This window comes from Microtus oregoni, unplaced genomic scaffold (genome assembly GCF_018167655.1).
Source record: "Microtus oregoni isolate MIOR12 unplaced genomic scaffold, Mior012 000005F_ref0000423, whole genome shotgun sequence".
Classification (NCBI taxonomy): domain Eukaryota; kingdom Metazoa; phylum Chordata; class Mammalia; order Rodentia; family Cricetidae; genus Microtus; species Microtus oregoni.
In genome coordinates, this window is record NW_024543064.1 from 24373615 (window position 1) to 24389970 (window position 16356).

Here is a 16356-nt window from a genome sequence, read left to right on the forward strand (position 1 = left end):
TCCACAGGGACTGTAAGATGAGTGATTGCCAGAGGCTGGGGGCAAGTAGGGGAGGTGGAGAATGAGTGCACTTGGTACTTGGTTTCCTTTCAGGGCTACAGAAATGCTCTGGGATTGTTTAGAAGTGATGGATGCAGATCATTGTTAATATGCTAAACCTCAGGCAATGGTGATGATGGTGATAATGGTGAGGATAATGGTGGTGATGGTAGTGATGATGGTGATAGTGATGGTAGTGATGGTGGTGATGGTGGTGATGGTAGTGATGGTGATGATGATGGTAGTGATGATGATGATAGTGATGGTGGTGATGGTGGTGATGGTGGTGATGGTGGTGATGGTAGTGATGGTGATGATGATGGTAGTGATGATGATGATAGTGATGGTAGTGATGGTGGTGATGGTGGTGATGGTGGTGATGATGATGATGGTAGTGATGGTGGTGATGGTGGTGACGGTGGTGACGGTGGTGACGGTGGTGACGGTGGTGATGGTGGTGATGGTGGTGATGGTGGTGATGGTGGTGATGGTAGTGATGGTGATGATGGTGATGATGGTAGTGATGGTGGTGATGGTGGTGACGGTGGTGACGGTGGTGATGGTGGTGATGGTGGTGATGGTAGTGATGGTGATGATAGTGATGGTAGTGATGGTGGTGATGGTGGTGATGGTGGTGATGATGGTGGTGATGGTGGTGATGGCGATGGTAGTGATGGTGGTGATGGTAGTGATGATGATGATAGTGATGGTAGTGATGGTGGTGATGGTGATGATGGTAGTGATGGTGGTGATGGTAGTGATGGTGATGATGATGGTAGTGATGATGATGATAGTGATGGTAGTGATGGTGGTGGTGGTGATGGTGGTGATGGTGATGGTAGTGATGGTGGTGGTGGTGATGGTAGTGATGGTGGTGGTGGTGATGGTAGTGATGATGATGATGGTAGTGGTGATGGTGGTGGTAGTGATGATGATGATGGTGATGGTAGTGATGGTGGTGGTAGTGATGGTGGTGGTGGTGATGGTAGTGGTGATGGTGATGGTAGTGGTGATGGTAGTGATGATGATGATGGTGATGGTAGTGATGGTGGTGATGGCGATGGTAGTGATGATGATGATGATAGTGATGGTGGTGATGGTAGTGATGGTGGTGATGGCAATGGTAGTGATGATGGTGGTGATGGTGATGATGGTGGTGATGGTGATGGCAGTGATGGTGATAATGGTAGTGGTGATGGTGATGGTAGTGATGGTGGTGATGGTAGTGATGGTGGTGATGGTAGTGATGATGATGATGGTGATGGTGATGGTAGTGGTGGTGGTGATGGTAGTGGTGATGGTGATGGTAGTGGTGATGGTAGTGATGATGACGTCAACCACAACCCTCCAAGTGAAAGCTCTGGATGTCCCATCTTACCTGAGAAACTCCCCAGCATGGTTACAGTGTTGTCTGCTCCGTCAAACACTTCTAGAGAGTCCCAGTTCTGCTCCGTGACAAAGCTTATGACTTGAATCTGGAGACAGAACGATTGAGTTGTTGATCACACAGCTCAAGTACCCCTTTTTCTCCCCATGGGTAATTTAATTTATCAAACGCCTCCTCTGGGCCTGACACTGTGCTGGTTCCTTCCCATAAAAGTAAGATGTGGTCCATACCTGTCTCACTAGCTCACTGTCTGGTGGGGAAGACAGACCTGAAATATGATCATAGGACAGAAGGACAGTGCCATTCCAGACAATGGGACTGCTCCCGTCCAGCTGTCTTTCTCCCCTTGCCTTTTTATTTATTTATTTAGGCGACAGGGTCTCATGTAGCTCAGGCTAACCCTGAGTCACCATGCAGCTGAGGATGACTTTAAACTTTTAATGCTCCTGCCTCTGTTTTCCTGGGAGTTGTCACATGCATGCAGAAGCACACCTGGTTTATGTGGTGCTGGGATTGAACCCAGGGCTTTGGGCATGTCAGGAAAGAACTCTACCAACTAAGCGCCTCTCTGGCCCCTTCTCACATTTGGAATAGTCTTTGGGTTTCTTACTCTCATTGGGTTCCAGCTCTGGTCCTGATTACTCCATTGGCCTGGCAGGATCTGCATCCTCTCCTATGCCTCTCTGTGTTGCTCCTACCTTGGGCACATGTTACGTATCCCAGTCGCCCTAGCTGTGTATCTGGCTGTTCTCTCTGCCTTACTTGTGCTTGGTGATGTACTCTTTCCTGGGTCATCAGCAAGGCCCCTTTCCCCCTCCTCAATGGTCTTAGTTAAATACCTTGAACCATTTGCAAGTTTCCCAAGACCCCTCCAAATTCATATTCCAGCTGCAAGCCCACATTCTTATCCTGGCTGGCTGGAGCTAATTCCCATCTCCCATCCTCCCTCAATTAGCTGTCTTTCCTCCCATCTTTCTGCAGAGATGCTGTGATCTCTTGTGTGGGAGCCATATCTCCACATCTGCACCGTGGCACCAAAGCCACAAGGACAAGGACAGAGATGTTATTTCTCCTCCCACCTCAGCCTGGCTTGGGGTTCAGCAACAGCCAGAATCTGTGGGCAGCCCCCTAACTTAGGCACCTCCTCGTTCCCACCTGAATGCCAGCTCCTTCTGGGACCATGATCTTCCACACACAGTTGAGGCTATTGAGGTAGGGCTCCGGGAAGCCAGGCGACAGGATGGTGCCCCTGCGTTCAGTGAGGTTGCCACCACAGGGTACTGGGAAAAGACACGGGGCTGGTCAGAGGCTCCTCAGCTCCTCCATGGGAGCCTCTCTGTGTGTTTTCCTCAGGGCCTTTGGCTTCTGCTAAGCCTCCTCCTGGGGCTAGCTTCTTCTATGGCTTTCAGCCCCACTTCCCTCAGGATCTTGGCCTCTTCTGGGCCACTTCCATGTGCTGGCCTCTGACTCTCCCCTCCCTCCACCCCTATTCCTCCTGCTCCCCACCTCTCTCAGGATCTCCAGCCTGCTGTAACTCATATTTATGGTTTTTTTTTCTCCAGCCCCCAAACCGCATCTCCCAGTCCCAACCCCTGTAGGGTCCCTTAGCCTCTGCTAAGTCTCCTTGCCATGCTGGCTTCTCCCTTAGGGATCTCCTGTTTTTGGTGACTTGACCTCAAACAGTGGTCCTCTCTTCACCAATCTCCCTTTCCATCTCCTTCCCCTCTCTGTATTCACATGCCTGGTGGGACCAGAGAGCTACTCGGCCTGAGAGGGCCATTCTCCTTAGGCTGAGAAGGGCTGATGCATGCCTTGGGGATCTCTGATGACTGGCTGTGTCCCTCAGGGAGAGAAGTCTGTCCTCCGTCCTTCCTCTCCCCATCTTTCCATCTCTCCTTGCCCGGTCTCCATCTTGGCTATCACTTACCCACACAGGTTGGTGCAGAGACATTCCACTGGGCCAATGCCCCAGGGACAGGGAGACACTCGATTTCTGGGGACCCCTGAAGGGCATAGCCCGAGTTGCATTCAAAGCGGATGATGGCCCCCACGGAGAAGTCACTGCCCAGCCTTTTGCCATAGCGGGGTTCTGGCACAGAGCTGCACTGTGTAGCACTGGTTCGGGGCACCGCTGTGGGGGAAAAGGCACTTAGGGGGCAGGCCTCATTGGGTAGAAACTGGCCCAGGGATGCATGCAGGACAAGGCTGGAGGGGACCTTGGGAGCTTAGGGTACATTTTCAGTCTGGCACGGACACTTTCCAGGGCAGGGTCCATTTTGAGGCACACTGCGGGATTCAGTATTGCGGTACAACTTCTAGGAATCATGGTAGTGAGAGGCCCAGGGCCCAAACTTAAGCCTCAGAGCTCTTTCTTCTTTGCTCCTTTGGTGACACTTCTTTCTTACCAGGGCCTCGTTCCCTAATGGCTCTCTCAAGCCCCTGCCCAGGGTCTGCAGGCCAACGACTTGAGCATGATGGTGGCTTGCGGGAATTAGGAATAGCGCCCCTGTAGCGGGATCTCCCCCCTGCACAGGGCTAGACATGGCCTCCTGGGCAGGTGTAGAACAAACAGAGAAGGCCTTGCTTAGAGACTGGTGGCCTTAACAACGAGGTGGTTGTTGGGCAGGGAAAAGCAAAGATGCTCCAAGGTCCTGTTGGGTCTTAGTGACTCAGAATGAACACTGATTGCCTGGCTGGTTATGGACTTTTAACCCAACCAGGAATTATTACCCTCATTTCATACTTGAGCAAATGATGGTTCTAAGAAGTGGAACGGCTGGGGGCCACCTCCCTGATCAGAGTCCCGGCTTGTCCCGTCCCTTTACTACTGCACTGCAGACAAAACCAAGCTCCCTGGGATAAGAGGGCTGGGACGGTGTCCCCAGCACCATCAGAGATGTACTAGACATTGGGTAAGGGTGGGTGGGGCACGGGTCAGGGGGAGGAAAGGAATTTACTTCCCATGTGTGGTTTCCTTCCAAACTGTTGCTTGGGTAAGCAGATGTATACAGTTGAATGAATGTCAGGAAATTGTCCCCCACATAGTAACTGCCCCCCCCAAGTCCTCATAGGGAGGTGCAGACGGGAGGTAAAAAGGTCTCTGTTCCTCAGGACACAAAGTCACTGAGATGACGTCTGACCCTCCAAGGTCCACACCCTACATACCTTGGTAGACAAAATGGAACCCCCTGGCTGGTACTTGGCCTTTGGCGCTGAACTTAATGAGAATTTGATTGGAGGTGGCCAAGGGCAGCGACTCTCCTGCCGAGAAGGGTGAGGAGAAAGGAAGGGAGTGAGACTCGCTGTAATGCCCAGAGGGTAGAATCTAGGCTGGGAAGGTGGGGCAGCCATGCTGAGCACAGTGAAGCCCTCCACAGTCCAGGACTCCCAGCAACCTAACTCACAGGCTGCACCTCACAGCGCAGCTCACAGATGGGGGCTGGGGATGCGGATCCGTGCTTACTTATTGTGAGTAAAACTCTAGGTTTGAGCCTCCAGCACCGCGTGAACTGGGAAGGGAGGTGTGCTCCTCTAATCCCAGCACATGGGAGGTGGAGGCAGGAGGATCATAAGCTAAAGGACATCCTCCATCCCAAGTTACATAGCATGTCTTAAAAACAAAAAAAAACCCTAGAGATGATTTTATATCCATGTTCTCTCTTGATCTGCTGTGAGGCCAGCATGGCAGAGCTCAGCAGCACCCTCATTTACAAAGCAAGATAAAGAGGTTTGGAAAATTATATGACCTATCCAGAAATGAGGAGGCTGCTAAAAATGTATGGAGAGAATGTATGGAGGGAATGTATGGAGGGAATGTATGGAGAGAATGTATGGAGGGAATGTATGGAGGGAATGTATGGAGGGAATGTATGGAGAGAATGTATGGAGGGAATGTATGGAGGGAATGTATGGAGGGAATGTATGGAAGGAATGTATGGAGGGAATGTATGGAGGGAATGTATGGAAGGAATGTATGGAGGGAATGTATGGAGGGAATGTATGGAGAGAATGTATGGAGGGAATGGCTGTTACTGTGCTGACTGGAAGTATATTTGGAAAGAACTAAGGGAGAGAAGCCAGGAGCTAGCAAGGAAGAACTTCTAATTCTGCCGGGGAAGGATTGCTAACCCCAGATGATTCTTGTCAATGAGATAACGACTGAAGGCCAATGTCAAACTTATCTCTGGATGAGAAATTAATGATTTAAAAATAATTACAAAGGCCATGAGCATAAAGTCCAAGTATCCAATCTTGAAAACTAGAGACGGGCCCAGAAAGAATGGGAAAGTAAGGAAAGTGCCTCCCACACCGGAAGCCGGTCCCTAGGGAGAAGGAAGTGGGCTGGCAGACACCAGCACAAACATCTGTCTCACCTACCCAGTCTTCTCCTTTCCCGGAGAAACTGAGGAAAGGAGCCTGAGTAAACACGGAAATGGAGACTGAAAGAAATGCAAAAAGCCCTCCACTACCCCAAATACCACAATTTCCGTGGGAGATGTTTTCACACGCTACTCTTTGTGTTGTTGTTGGGTTTGTTTTTCCAAGACAGGGTTTCTCTGGGTAGCTTTGACTGTCCAGGAACTTGCTTGGTAGACCAAGCTGGCTTTGAACTCAGAGATTTACCTGCCTCTGCTTCCCAGGTGCTGGGTTTAAAGGCTTGTGCCACCATGTCTGTCTTGTCTTATTTTCTTGAGACACTGTCTCTCCCTGAACCTGCAGCTTGGCAGCCAGCTGTCCTCCCAGCTTCACTCCAGTAGCACTGGGGCTGCAGGCATGCACGCTGCCATGTGTGGCTTTTTATATGAGTATTGGGTTTTCAAGCTGAGACCCTCAAGCTTGAGCAGCGGGTGCGCTTACCCACACAGCCACCTCCCAGCCCAGAAGAGATAATCTTTTCGTATTTTAATTAAAAAGGAGTTTTAGGCTTATTTTTATATGTATGAATTTTTTTTGCCTGCGTCTTGGGCCTATGCGGGGGTTAGAAGATGGTTTCCAGTTTCCTGGATCCGGAGTTACAGATGGTTGTGAGAAAACTCGTAGGTGCTGGGAATTGAACCTCCTCAAGAGCAACAGGAAATCTAAACCACAGAGACATCTCTTTAGCCCTAGAAGAGACATTCTTATCTCTTAGGCAAAGAAGTACCATGTGTTGAAGTAGTATACATCAAATCATACATGTCAAAATGAATGACATGAAGCCCAAGTGAGTACGCTGCTGTAAGCATGCTCAAGATGAGCACACTCCTGTAAACACGTGTGTTCTTGTACAGGGAAGAGCACAAACAACGCTCTCCACCCAGGAAATCAGGCTGAGAAGAACACAGTCATTTGAAGAAGCAACAGAGGAGAGAATTTACGAAATAAAAGCAGTGGCTAATTAGAAAGTAACAAATTCCATAGAAGTACTGCTAAGTCGGAGCAATAAGAATTCCCCAAAGCAGCAGAGGTTTCCCATAAACCTCTAGCAAGCACAGCCAAGCAGAGAAGGGGGCCGTGAACACAGGTGCACAGTGCTCCAGAGACCCGGAACATAAGTACCGGAGCAAGGGCATTAAAAAAAAAAACATCCTTGCATGTTACATAAGTGACATCGCTAAAATGAAAAGAAGTTATGAAATGAACTTTACCAAAAGATAAAATATTAGCATCGAAATTAAAAGAATATACCTGGATAGAACAGGAGCCATGGAAGGAAATCAAAGAAAAGCAACAGAGGAGGAGGAGGAAATAAAACAATGAAGCCAATTTACTTGCAAATGATGGTGCCTCTCATCCAGCAGCCAAGAATTAGCCTGTGATATTAGCCCTATTGAGGACAGTTCAATGGGTCTGTAAGAGGAATAGACTCTGAACGCCAGTCTTAGAATTGATTAGCACAGACCAGCTAGAGAACATAAAGGGAGCAAAAAGGACCCATTTATAATAAGAGAGCAATAAAGACAGCTAAAATCCTCATGAGATAGCCGGGAATAAAGCTAACAAAAGCAACAAATCGCTACCAGTTAAATGAAAGCAGCAGCCTGACCCCCAAAGTGTCTAACCAATAAAGAGAGACGCACCATATTCCCTGCGGGGCACAAGGGTTAATACAAAGATGTATAATATAAAGGCCTATGTCTCCAACATAAGCTATACATTTTTTGAAATTCTAGAGATAATTCTTATGTAATTTTTCTTGATTTGCATCAGAGTTTCATGTAGCCCAGGCTGATCTTGAACCTGCTATGCAGCTGAGGATGCTTCTACCACGCAACTTTTGGGGTCACAGACCCGCACCATCACGCCAGGCTTATGTGGTGCTAGGCACCGAACATGCTTGCCTTTGTGCGTGCCGGGCCAGCACTCTGCCAGCTGAACATCCCTATGCATTTTTAAAACTGACTACAGTGCCATTTCATTTGTATTTTAATAAATAAAGCTTGCCTGAAGATCAGAAAAACAAACAGCCCAGCGGCCAACCTTATAGACCAGGCGGCAATGACACAGACCTTTAATCCCAGCAGCCACACTAGCTTGCCATAGATACCAGATGGCAATGGTGCACGCCCTTAATGCCAGCGCTGGAGAGAATTAAAAAGAAGGAGGAAACAGCTCTCAGACTCAGTCTCATTCTGAGATTCCTGGAGGCAGGATCGCCATTTCGGACTGAGGTAGAAGTAAGAGCCAGTGGCTAGAACCACAATTTCTGTCTCTAAGTTTTAATCATGCTTTAACTGACAACATAGTTCTAGATAATATTTGGAGGTGACAAGCAAGACTGGCCAATTTAAAAAGTCACAATAGCTAGTTGTGGTACTGAGTGCCTGGGAGTCAGGAGGATGAGAACTTTGAGGCCGGCTTGGGGTAAGTAAAAAGACTTGTCTCAAAAACAAACCAAACAAAAAACAACCACAGGGATGATTAGGGACACAGCTTTTAAAGTTACTGTGGCAGGGCTGGAGAGGTGGCTCAGCAGTTAAGCGCACTTGTGGCTCTTGCAGAGGTCCTGAGTTCGGTCCCTAGCACCTCACAACAGTTCCCAACCTAACTCCAGTTCTGCAGGCTCCAGTGCCCTCTTCTGGCCTCCTTGGGTACTGCACATACATGCTGTACTTTCTATACATGCAGGTAAAACACCCACACACATAAAATGAAAGAAAATCTTGGAAAAGTTATTGTGACACCAAGTACCATTACAGCTTTATAATCGCCAAAACCTGTACAGGGAGACATATACACTCGGAAGAAATAGATTAAAAATAAAAAAAAGACCCAAACACCATAAACATTAGAATATATAAACTTGACATTTTCAAAATCCTGTCAGGACAACTGATTAATTGGTTTGAGTCTCTGTATCAATAAAAAAGTCAAAATAAAATTCAGAGGAATAAAGGCAAAGTGATAGAACCAGAAAGAATAAACAGAAAACAGGGGTTATCATCTGCTCTGTATACAGCAACGGCATAAATGATGAAAGAAAGATCTATTTGATATCAAGGGGCATTTTAATTTTCTGATATCAAAATATACCCCGAAGAAAATTACAAGGCAAACAGCAAACTGGAGTGGAAGGCTTTTTAAAGTGTATATGATTCCCCTGGTATAAGATATATTTTGCCTGTAGCCATGTGGGGTTCTACTTAATGAAAAAGAAGATGAGGCTAATAGAAAAATCAACACAAATTTGCAACAAGAATGCTTGGGCCAATAAAGACATTATATATAAAAAAGTTACCACCTCACCAGCAATAACAAGGCAAATTAAAAATGATATGCTGTTTGAGTATTTCAAATAGATAGCTTTTTAAAAATGATCTCACTTTTGGAGAAGAACACTGCAAGATCTTTCTATCAGGGTTATTTGACAATCTCCACAAAGGCCTCAGTGATCTCTTTGTAGTCTTTGCTCAGCCACTCTTAGATACGCCGAGGTGCAGTCAGGGATACGAATAAAGATATACGTACAATGCAATGAGTTATTATTCATAGTGCAGAAGAAGCAAGCTAAACGCACAGCACTAGGGAATTTCTTATATAAATCTAAAATAACTATAGGAGAAATGCGTAAGAAGCATTAAAAGTCCCATTATAAAAGAGATACTTAACGACAGAGAAAGTGTATGGTAAGAGTAATTACAATGAAATATATATATGTACATATATATAATATATATATATATATATAGTTTTATTCAACGGAATATGTAAAAGTCTGTCTATGTGGATCTGAGGAGTAGAAGGACACACATTACACTGTGAAGAACATTCGTTCAGAGTGTGTGTGTTTAAAATCCTCCCCATGATGATTTTTGGTTTGGCTCCACATTCCTACAGTGAAAACACAACATGCTCATAGAGAAAAGAAAAGTATGGGGCTGAGGTGTGCCTGGGTCCTCCGTTATGTGTGGCCCTTTTGATGTGGAGAACTTGTAGTGGATTATAAAATAGCACCTCTCTGGCCGTGATGGGTATAAACCCTCATTCCTGGCAGCAGTCCTGGGATGGCTCAGTCTCCTCTTACTCCCTCTCCCCGACCCTGGCCCACCCAGATCCCTTGCTGGCCCTGGGTACCTGTGTGGGAGCCGGAGAGTGAGCTGAGGAGCCGGGCGTGCTGGCTGTAGCCGTCGTGAACTTCCACTATGTCGTTGAGGGCTGTGTGGAAGAAGGCAAACTGGCCAAACACCACTGTGGAGGAGACATGGCATGGAAATCAGAGACATGCTGGCGGCTGAGGGGGGTGGGACGGAAGTGGGGATCTGCTGGCCTTGGGCCAGGAGGAGAGACATTAGAGGGGGTTGCTGGTGCAGGGGCCAGCGGTTAGGGGGCCTTTCTGCGTCAGGGTTGTAGGCTGACAACACTGGGCACCAGGACACAGACGTCTAGGGAGTCCCTGGCCGGTTGGTCTTCTCCACAGGGGTCAAGACGACATTCACACCTGCACCTATACGACAGCTGCTGTAGCTACCTGAGGACTTGCAAAGGCTTCTGGTGCATCCTCTATCCCCCCTATCCCCCACCCCAATCTTAGTCCTTTTCACCAGTTCGCCTTTGCCCCTTCTTCCTCCAACACACACTATGCCTATGTGTGCACTTCTTTCTCCTCTTGGAAAGCCTTCTCCTGGTGTATCCCAGGATACTCTCTGTCCCGACGGAGAGGCTGTCCTTCCATGTCTCACAATGAAGGACCCCGAGGGCTTGCCATTTTGGAAGAAAATGGGAGGAATCAGAAAACACAGAAGCAAGTCAAGGAAACCCTACCATAGTCCTTAGGCACGGTGACAAAGTACAAGCAGGTCTGTCCACTGGTATAGTTCTGGGGGTAGTTTGGGGACAGGACCACTCCATCCGAGCCCACATACTGTCCACCACAGGGAGCTGAAAGAGAAGCCAGAGAGGGGCCTGGTGACTTGGTGACATCTCATTAGCTGCTCATCTTCCCTTCTCCCAGCCTGGACCTCTGGCCTCGCCCAAGCCAAGGGCGTCTTGTCCCTAGTCTGGAATCCATCTAAGGGCACACATTGGTATTTGCCCTCTAGGTGTTAACACTGGCATGGGTCCCTGAGGGCACGCCTTTGGGGCTCACATCATGAGACTTTCACGCTTATATGCAGGACCTGGCCGTGGTCTTTGGCTCCATGGCTGATCCATGAAGGCACTGGCATTTACTGAGCAGTAGGCTGAAGATTCTCTCCCCACACTTCCCTTCTGGGGTCCACTCAGTCAGGCTACCTACTGTTCCTGTTCTTGGTGCCAACTTCCACAAGTGGCCTTGGTGCTGGCCTTGCCCACTTACCTGGGCAAAGAGTCCTCATTACTTTTTAATTTTTGGGCTCCCCATGTTCTGGGGGCTCTCATAACACAAGACCACCTTGTAGCCTTACTTTACACAGACATCACTCAGAATGTCCTCCAGCCCCAGGAATCAGCCCAAGGTCACCTTTATCTCCCGTTCCTGGTGTGTACTTCCTGGATGGCAGGCCTACAAGCTTTAGTTGAACATCTCTCTGAGTGAGTAGACACACTCCAGAGAGGCGACTGTCCAGAGGGACTGAGACGCTGGGTGGATGATGAAGCCAACCCCCTTCATCGCAAACCCACTTATCCGACCTTTCTTGCTTCGCAGGAGTCCCCTTGTGGTCATGTCCTGCTTCCCACTCTCCAGATCCTTCTGCCCAGCATCCATCTCAGGCCCTTAGATCCCCAGGGTTCTGGGCTATTCTCACCGGTGCAGACTGGCCTTGGGTTGTTCCACAGTGGCTTCCCATCAGGCCCCAGGATGCAGCTCAGGGTGGAGGCGCCCTCAACCTCGTAGCCTCCGTGGCAGTAGTAGGTGATGGAGGAGCCCAGTTTCAGGTCAGAGCCCACTCGAGTGCCGTTCTTGATGGAACCAGGGTCAAAACATGACTCCCTTGGGTTTTCTGGAAAACCAGAGAGACAGACAGTTGACATTCTCAGGGGGAACAAGTACTGCTGTGCCTGCAGTGAGCTATGCCACTTCCCACACCCTGGGGGAAGGCAGGGGTCAGTCAGTGCTCAGGCCTGGCTCCTGGCTCCTCTCTCACCCCCAACTGGTATGGGCTAAGTTTCCTTGGCTTCCTATCTCCAGCCACAAGCCTGGCAATGCCCAGCATTTGGAATCATCTCTTTCTCTAGATCTTTTCTTACACTGTGCTGGCCTGAGGGTGGAGCTGATGTCTGTTGCTCAGGCTCACATATAGGGCATTAACTCCAGATCTAGGGAGGATGTGGGAAACCTCACCCCACCTCTGGTTGGATACCCCAAACCCCTGTGATATCAAAAGCTCCAATATGGGTTTCTAGGTCTTCACTGGACACCAAGTGTTTACCATTCATTGAAGTAATGGTGGTTTCTGCCTGGTCACACGACTTAGGTGTTTTCTGTTGCAGGATAATTGACTGCAGTGTGAAACCTCAAGATTGTGTTAATAAAATCAACCTTGGAGCAGAGGGCAGAGCCAGTGACTAGTTGACAGGAATTGACCATAGAGAGTATGAAGGAGCCAGGAATATGGATAGAGAGATGCACAGGAAAGAGTAGGGAGGGATTTAGAGATTCATGGCCTTTTTGGTTTGGGATGGCTGGAGAGATGCTCTCTTGCTGGGTCTTTGGCCAAAAGAGAAGGTCAGTTGGTTGCTTCTCTGCCCCCTTTGAGCTAGCGGGTTTTCACCCCAACATCTGACTCCCTAGTCTTTATTGGTAAATAAACTAGAGACACTTGGCTAAACACTACATTTGGCGGCAGCAGCAGGGTCAGGTGCCAGTGGGACAGGAAGTCCTGCCAGGCCATGACCTGAGCAGGATGGCAGTGACTGCAGGAGCTTTGGGAGGGCGGGCACAGATGGTAGCTACAATATCAGTAGATTCAAGTACAGCGCTGTGTCGGAGATAAAGCAATAGTCTTTGTAGGCAGGCAACAGTGGATGTACCCAAGCCATTGATTCTTTTGACATTTTTCTGCACCATACTTGGTGTTTCTTCAGTGCTGGGGGTACCAGCTGGGGCCCGGGTGTCTGAAGCAGAACTGACACCATGGTCTTTTTCCCCAAAGAAATCTAAAGCCATCCTGGAAGGCAGCCCTTACACTCCCCGCGGCAGCTTTTTGTCATCATTGTCTCCAGGACTGTCAGCTAGGCAGTGGCAGGACACAGCTAAGGGCAGATGGCACCAGGAACCTGTCCCTGGTCCTCAGGGTTTGGTCAGAGTGTCGATGTAGGGCAAGGACACCGCGCAATTCTTCGTGTGCTAGCGGCTTTGCCGGAAGCGCTCTGAGACGGAACGAGTGGAGCTAAGGAGGCAAGGACTGGCAGAGAAGACACCAGAGTTCAGAGATGACTGGCTCACAATGAATGTTTCTGAGGGCACTTCCTGTCACCGGCGTACCTTTCAGAATGCATATACACATGGCAGTCGTTGCTCGAGGCTGTCACTTAGCTGCCAATCAGCCTGTTGAGTGATGGGACAGGACCCCGAGCGTCTATAATCCTGTCGTGTCCATCAGCTCTTACATCGGAGCCCTTCTAATTTCCCTGCTCTTCAAGTCTTCCCCACACAGCTGAACACGCAGCAGTCCTGAGTGCACTGCTGGGGCTCACTGACCCCAGAGGACCTTCACTTGCCAGGCAAAGGGCCCCTCCTCAGCATCCTGTGTGCCCTATGGTACTTCCCCCTGACCCCTGCATCAATTCTGGTCTTTCCTTATGCCCGAGGCTCTGGCTAGACTATAGATGACCACTGGATGACCCACATTCCAATAGCAGAGATATGATGAACTGTGACCATAAATTCATAATGAGTCAAATCATATTTGAAACTAAGAAATTGAAACCAAGCTCATGCAGAGTCCAAATCACTTGTGGTACCCGCTTTTTATTCCCTCTTCCAGTTTCAAAGATGGACCCCAGGTTTGACTGACAGTTCCCAGGTACCAGGTAAGACCTACATATCCCAGCCTCTTGGGCAGTCAGGTCTGGCCTAGGAGATGGAAAACACAAGCAAGACTTTCTGCTTTCCTCATAGGAGACAAAATCCTTCAGGCCTACATGGGCCCTGCGATGCCCCTCCATTCCCTCTGTGACGTCACCCCCTGCTGTTCCTTTGCTGACTTGCTCCTGACTCACAAGCCTCTGTGCACAGTCTATCCCCACATCTGGATAAGGTTCCCGTCTCATTTCCATCAGGTCTTATCAATGTTGCTTTCATGGTGACATCTTCTTCGGGAAATTCCTTAAAACTACAATTACTTGGAGCTGGGGAGATGGCTCAGCTGGTAACGTGCTTGCCATACAGGCATGACGGCCTGAGTCCAGATCCTTGGCACTCATATAAGAAATTGGGCATGTGTCGGCGTGTGCATGTAACCCTAGTGCCGGGAGGAGTGGAGTCATTTGGATTCCTGCTTGTTGGTCAGACAGTCTATCAAAATTGGCCATTCTCACAGAAAAGAGGCATCATTCTAGGGTTAATGATTAGCTTGACAGAATTTAGAGTCACCTGGGAGATGGGCCTCTAGGTGTGCCTGGGCGATTCTCTTGATTCTGTTACCTGAGGTGGGAAGACCTGCCCACTGTGGAATCCTAGACTACAGAAATGGAAAATGGAATTGTGCAACGCCATGGGCCCCTGTACCCCGTTTTCTGACTGTGGATGTGATCTGAACAGCTGCTTTAAACTCTTTCCACGTTGTTGACTCCCCACTGGGATGGTTTGCACTGTGAGCCAGGGCAAAGTCCTCTCCCTTCAATTGCTTTCGTTAGCATGTTTTATCACAGCAATAGGAAAAAGCTAAGACAAGAGAACAGTACGATGTCTGTCCCCCAGGCCTGCTCCCGTGACAAGAAAACTACTGCATCCCATGTTTCGCGCATCTTCTAGAACTGCGCGTGTCAATGGCAGACAATGAAAGGGGTCAAACCAGTTGGTGGATAAGAAATACCCAGGGAGCATTGGCAGTTGATAAACATGGGCTAGGTGTCAATCGTGGTTAGCATTGTTTGTGAACACATATGTGGTGTTCTCAGGGGCCACCAGAAATGTTTAATTAAAGGACAATTTCAAAGGTGGCTGGGGCCCTATACTATGCAGGTGGAAATTGTGAGCCAGAAAAATTTTAATTTTAACAGGTAACATGAACCTGTTTGTACACAAAGGCTGATGAGGCCTGGTTGAACCTCGATGATGGTAACAGGAAGGGAACGGGCTCTGTAGAGTACCTGGAACATTCTGGGCATTAGACTAATACATCACTCTCTCACTCTTTCATATATATATATGGACATATCTGACTGGTCATCACCTCTGAAGAGCACAGGGCATCTGATACATGCCAGGTACTGTACCAATGACTTTAATGCACAGGACCATTGAGATTTGTAACTTTGCTGGGAAGGAATTTTCCTGCCGTCATTTTATGAATGAAGCAGTGAGAGGTTAAGCAACCACCTAAGGTCACCCAATTATTAAGTATTAAACATGAACTTAATCCAGTTAACTGGCAAACTATGCTCTTGCCAGGCAGGGACCTCAGCTATTTTTTTGTGAGGTTTGATTGACATATGGTTATGTACATTTCTTTCTACTTTGTCCATGGCTGCTTTAGCCTTCCAAGGGAAGAGCTGAGTGTGACAAGCTGACCTAAAATACCCTCATAGGCATGCATATGGTGTATGCACTTTTGCGTGTGGCCTATGTAAATGCTTGTGCGTGGTGTATGCACATTTGTGTGCGGCATATGTACACGTTTGTGCGGCGTGGTGTATGCACATTTGCGTGTGGCATATGTACTCGTTTGTGTGTGGTGTATGCACATTTGTGTGCGGCATATGTACACGGTTGTGTGTGGGTATACACCAAAAGATGACATCTGGTGCCCCGCTTTACCACTTTCCATGCTATTCCCTTGATGCGGACTCCCTTGCTGATCTTGAAGCTAGGCTGGCATCTAGCCATGTGTTAGCACTCCTCCCGTCTCTGTCCCTCACTGGACTAAGGTCACAAGTGGGTGGGTGGGTGGGTGGGTGGTCATGCCTGTTTTTTAATGTGGATTCTGGGATCTGAACTGAGATCCTTATGTTTGCTCTCCATGTGTTCTTACCCATAGCGTCATCTCTCCAGCTCACTGGTTTCATATACGGGTGCTTGGGACCAAACACAGGTCCTTGTGTGTGCCAGTGCCTTACTGACTGAGCCATCGCTACATCACACCCCTGCTATGCCCCAACTGGGTTTTCAACACGTGCCCACGCCCATTCCTTTATGTTTTGGTCTATGGCTATTTGAGCCCTCCAAGGGCAGCTGAGAACCTATGACAGGAAAATACTTATTATCTAAAATATTTGTTATCTTTAAGAAAAAAACCCATCAACTTCTTTTGACCTCTCCATTATCCACTGGCTTAATTCCAAAATCCAGTAGCAGTACATGAATGGGA

General features: G+C 48.4%; 1 protein-coding gene across 4 annotated transcripts in view; it reads right to left on the reverse strand.

Moving 5' to 3' along the window:
• Csmd2 (CUB and Sushi multiple domains 2) overlaps positions 1-16356 on the reverse strand; it is a 560352-nt gene that overhangs the window by 88216 nt on the left and 455780 nt on the right. For all 4 annotated transcript variants that reach the window (XM_041651748.1, XM_041651747.1, XM_041651746.1 and 1 more), the window contains 7 exons: positions 11632-11826; positions 10667-10783; positions 9980-10093; positions 4592-4687; positions 3354-3557; positions 2582-2706; positions 1418-1514 (listed from right to left, as the gene is read on the reverse strand). In XM_041651748.1, coding sequence (XP_041507682.1) covers positions 1418-1514; positions 2582-2706; positions 3354-3557; positions 4592-4687; positions 9980-10093; positions 10667-10783; positions 11632-11826 — 948 coding nt within the window. The remainder of the gene's footprint in view (positions 1-1417; positions 1515-2581; positions 2707-3353; positions 3558-4591; positions 4688-9979; positions 10094-10666; positions 10784-11631; positions 11827-16356) is intronic.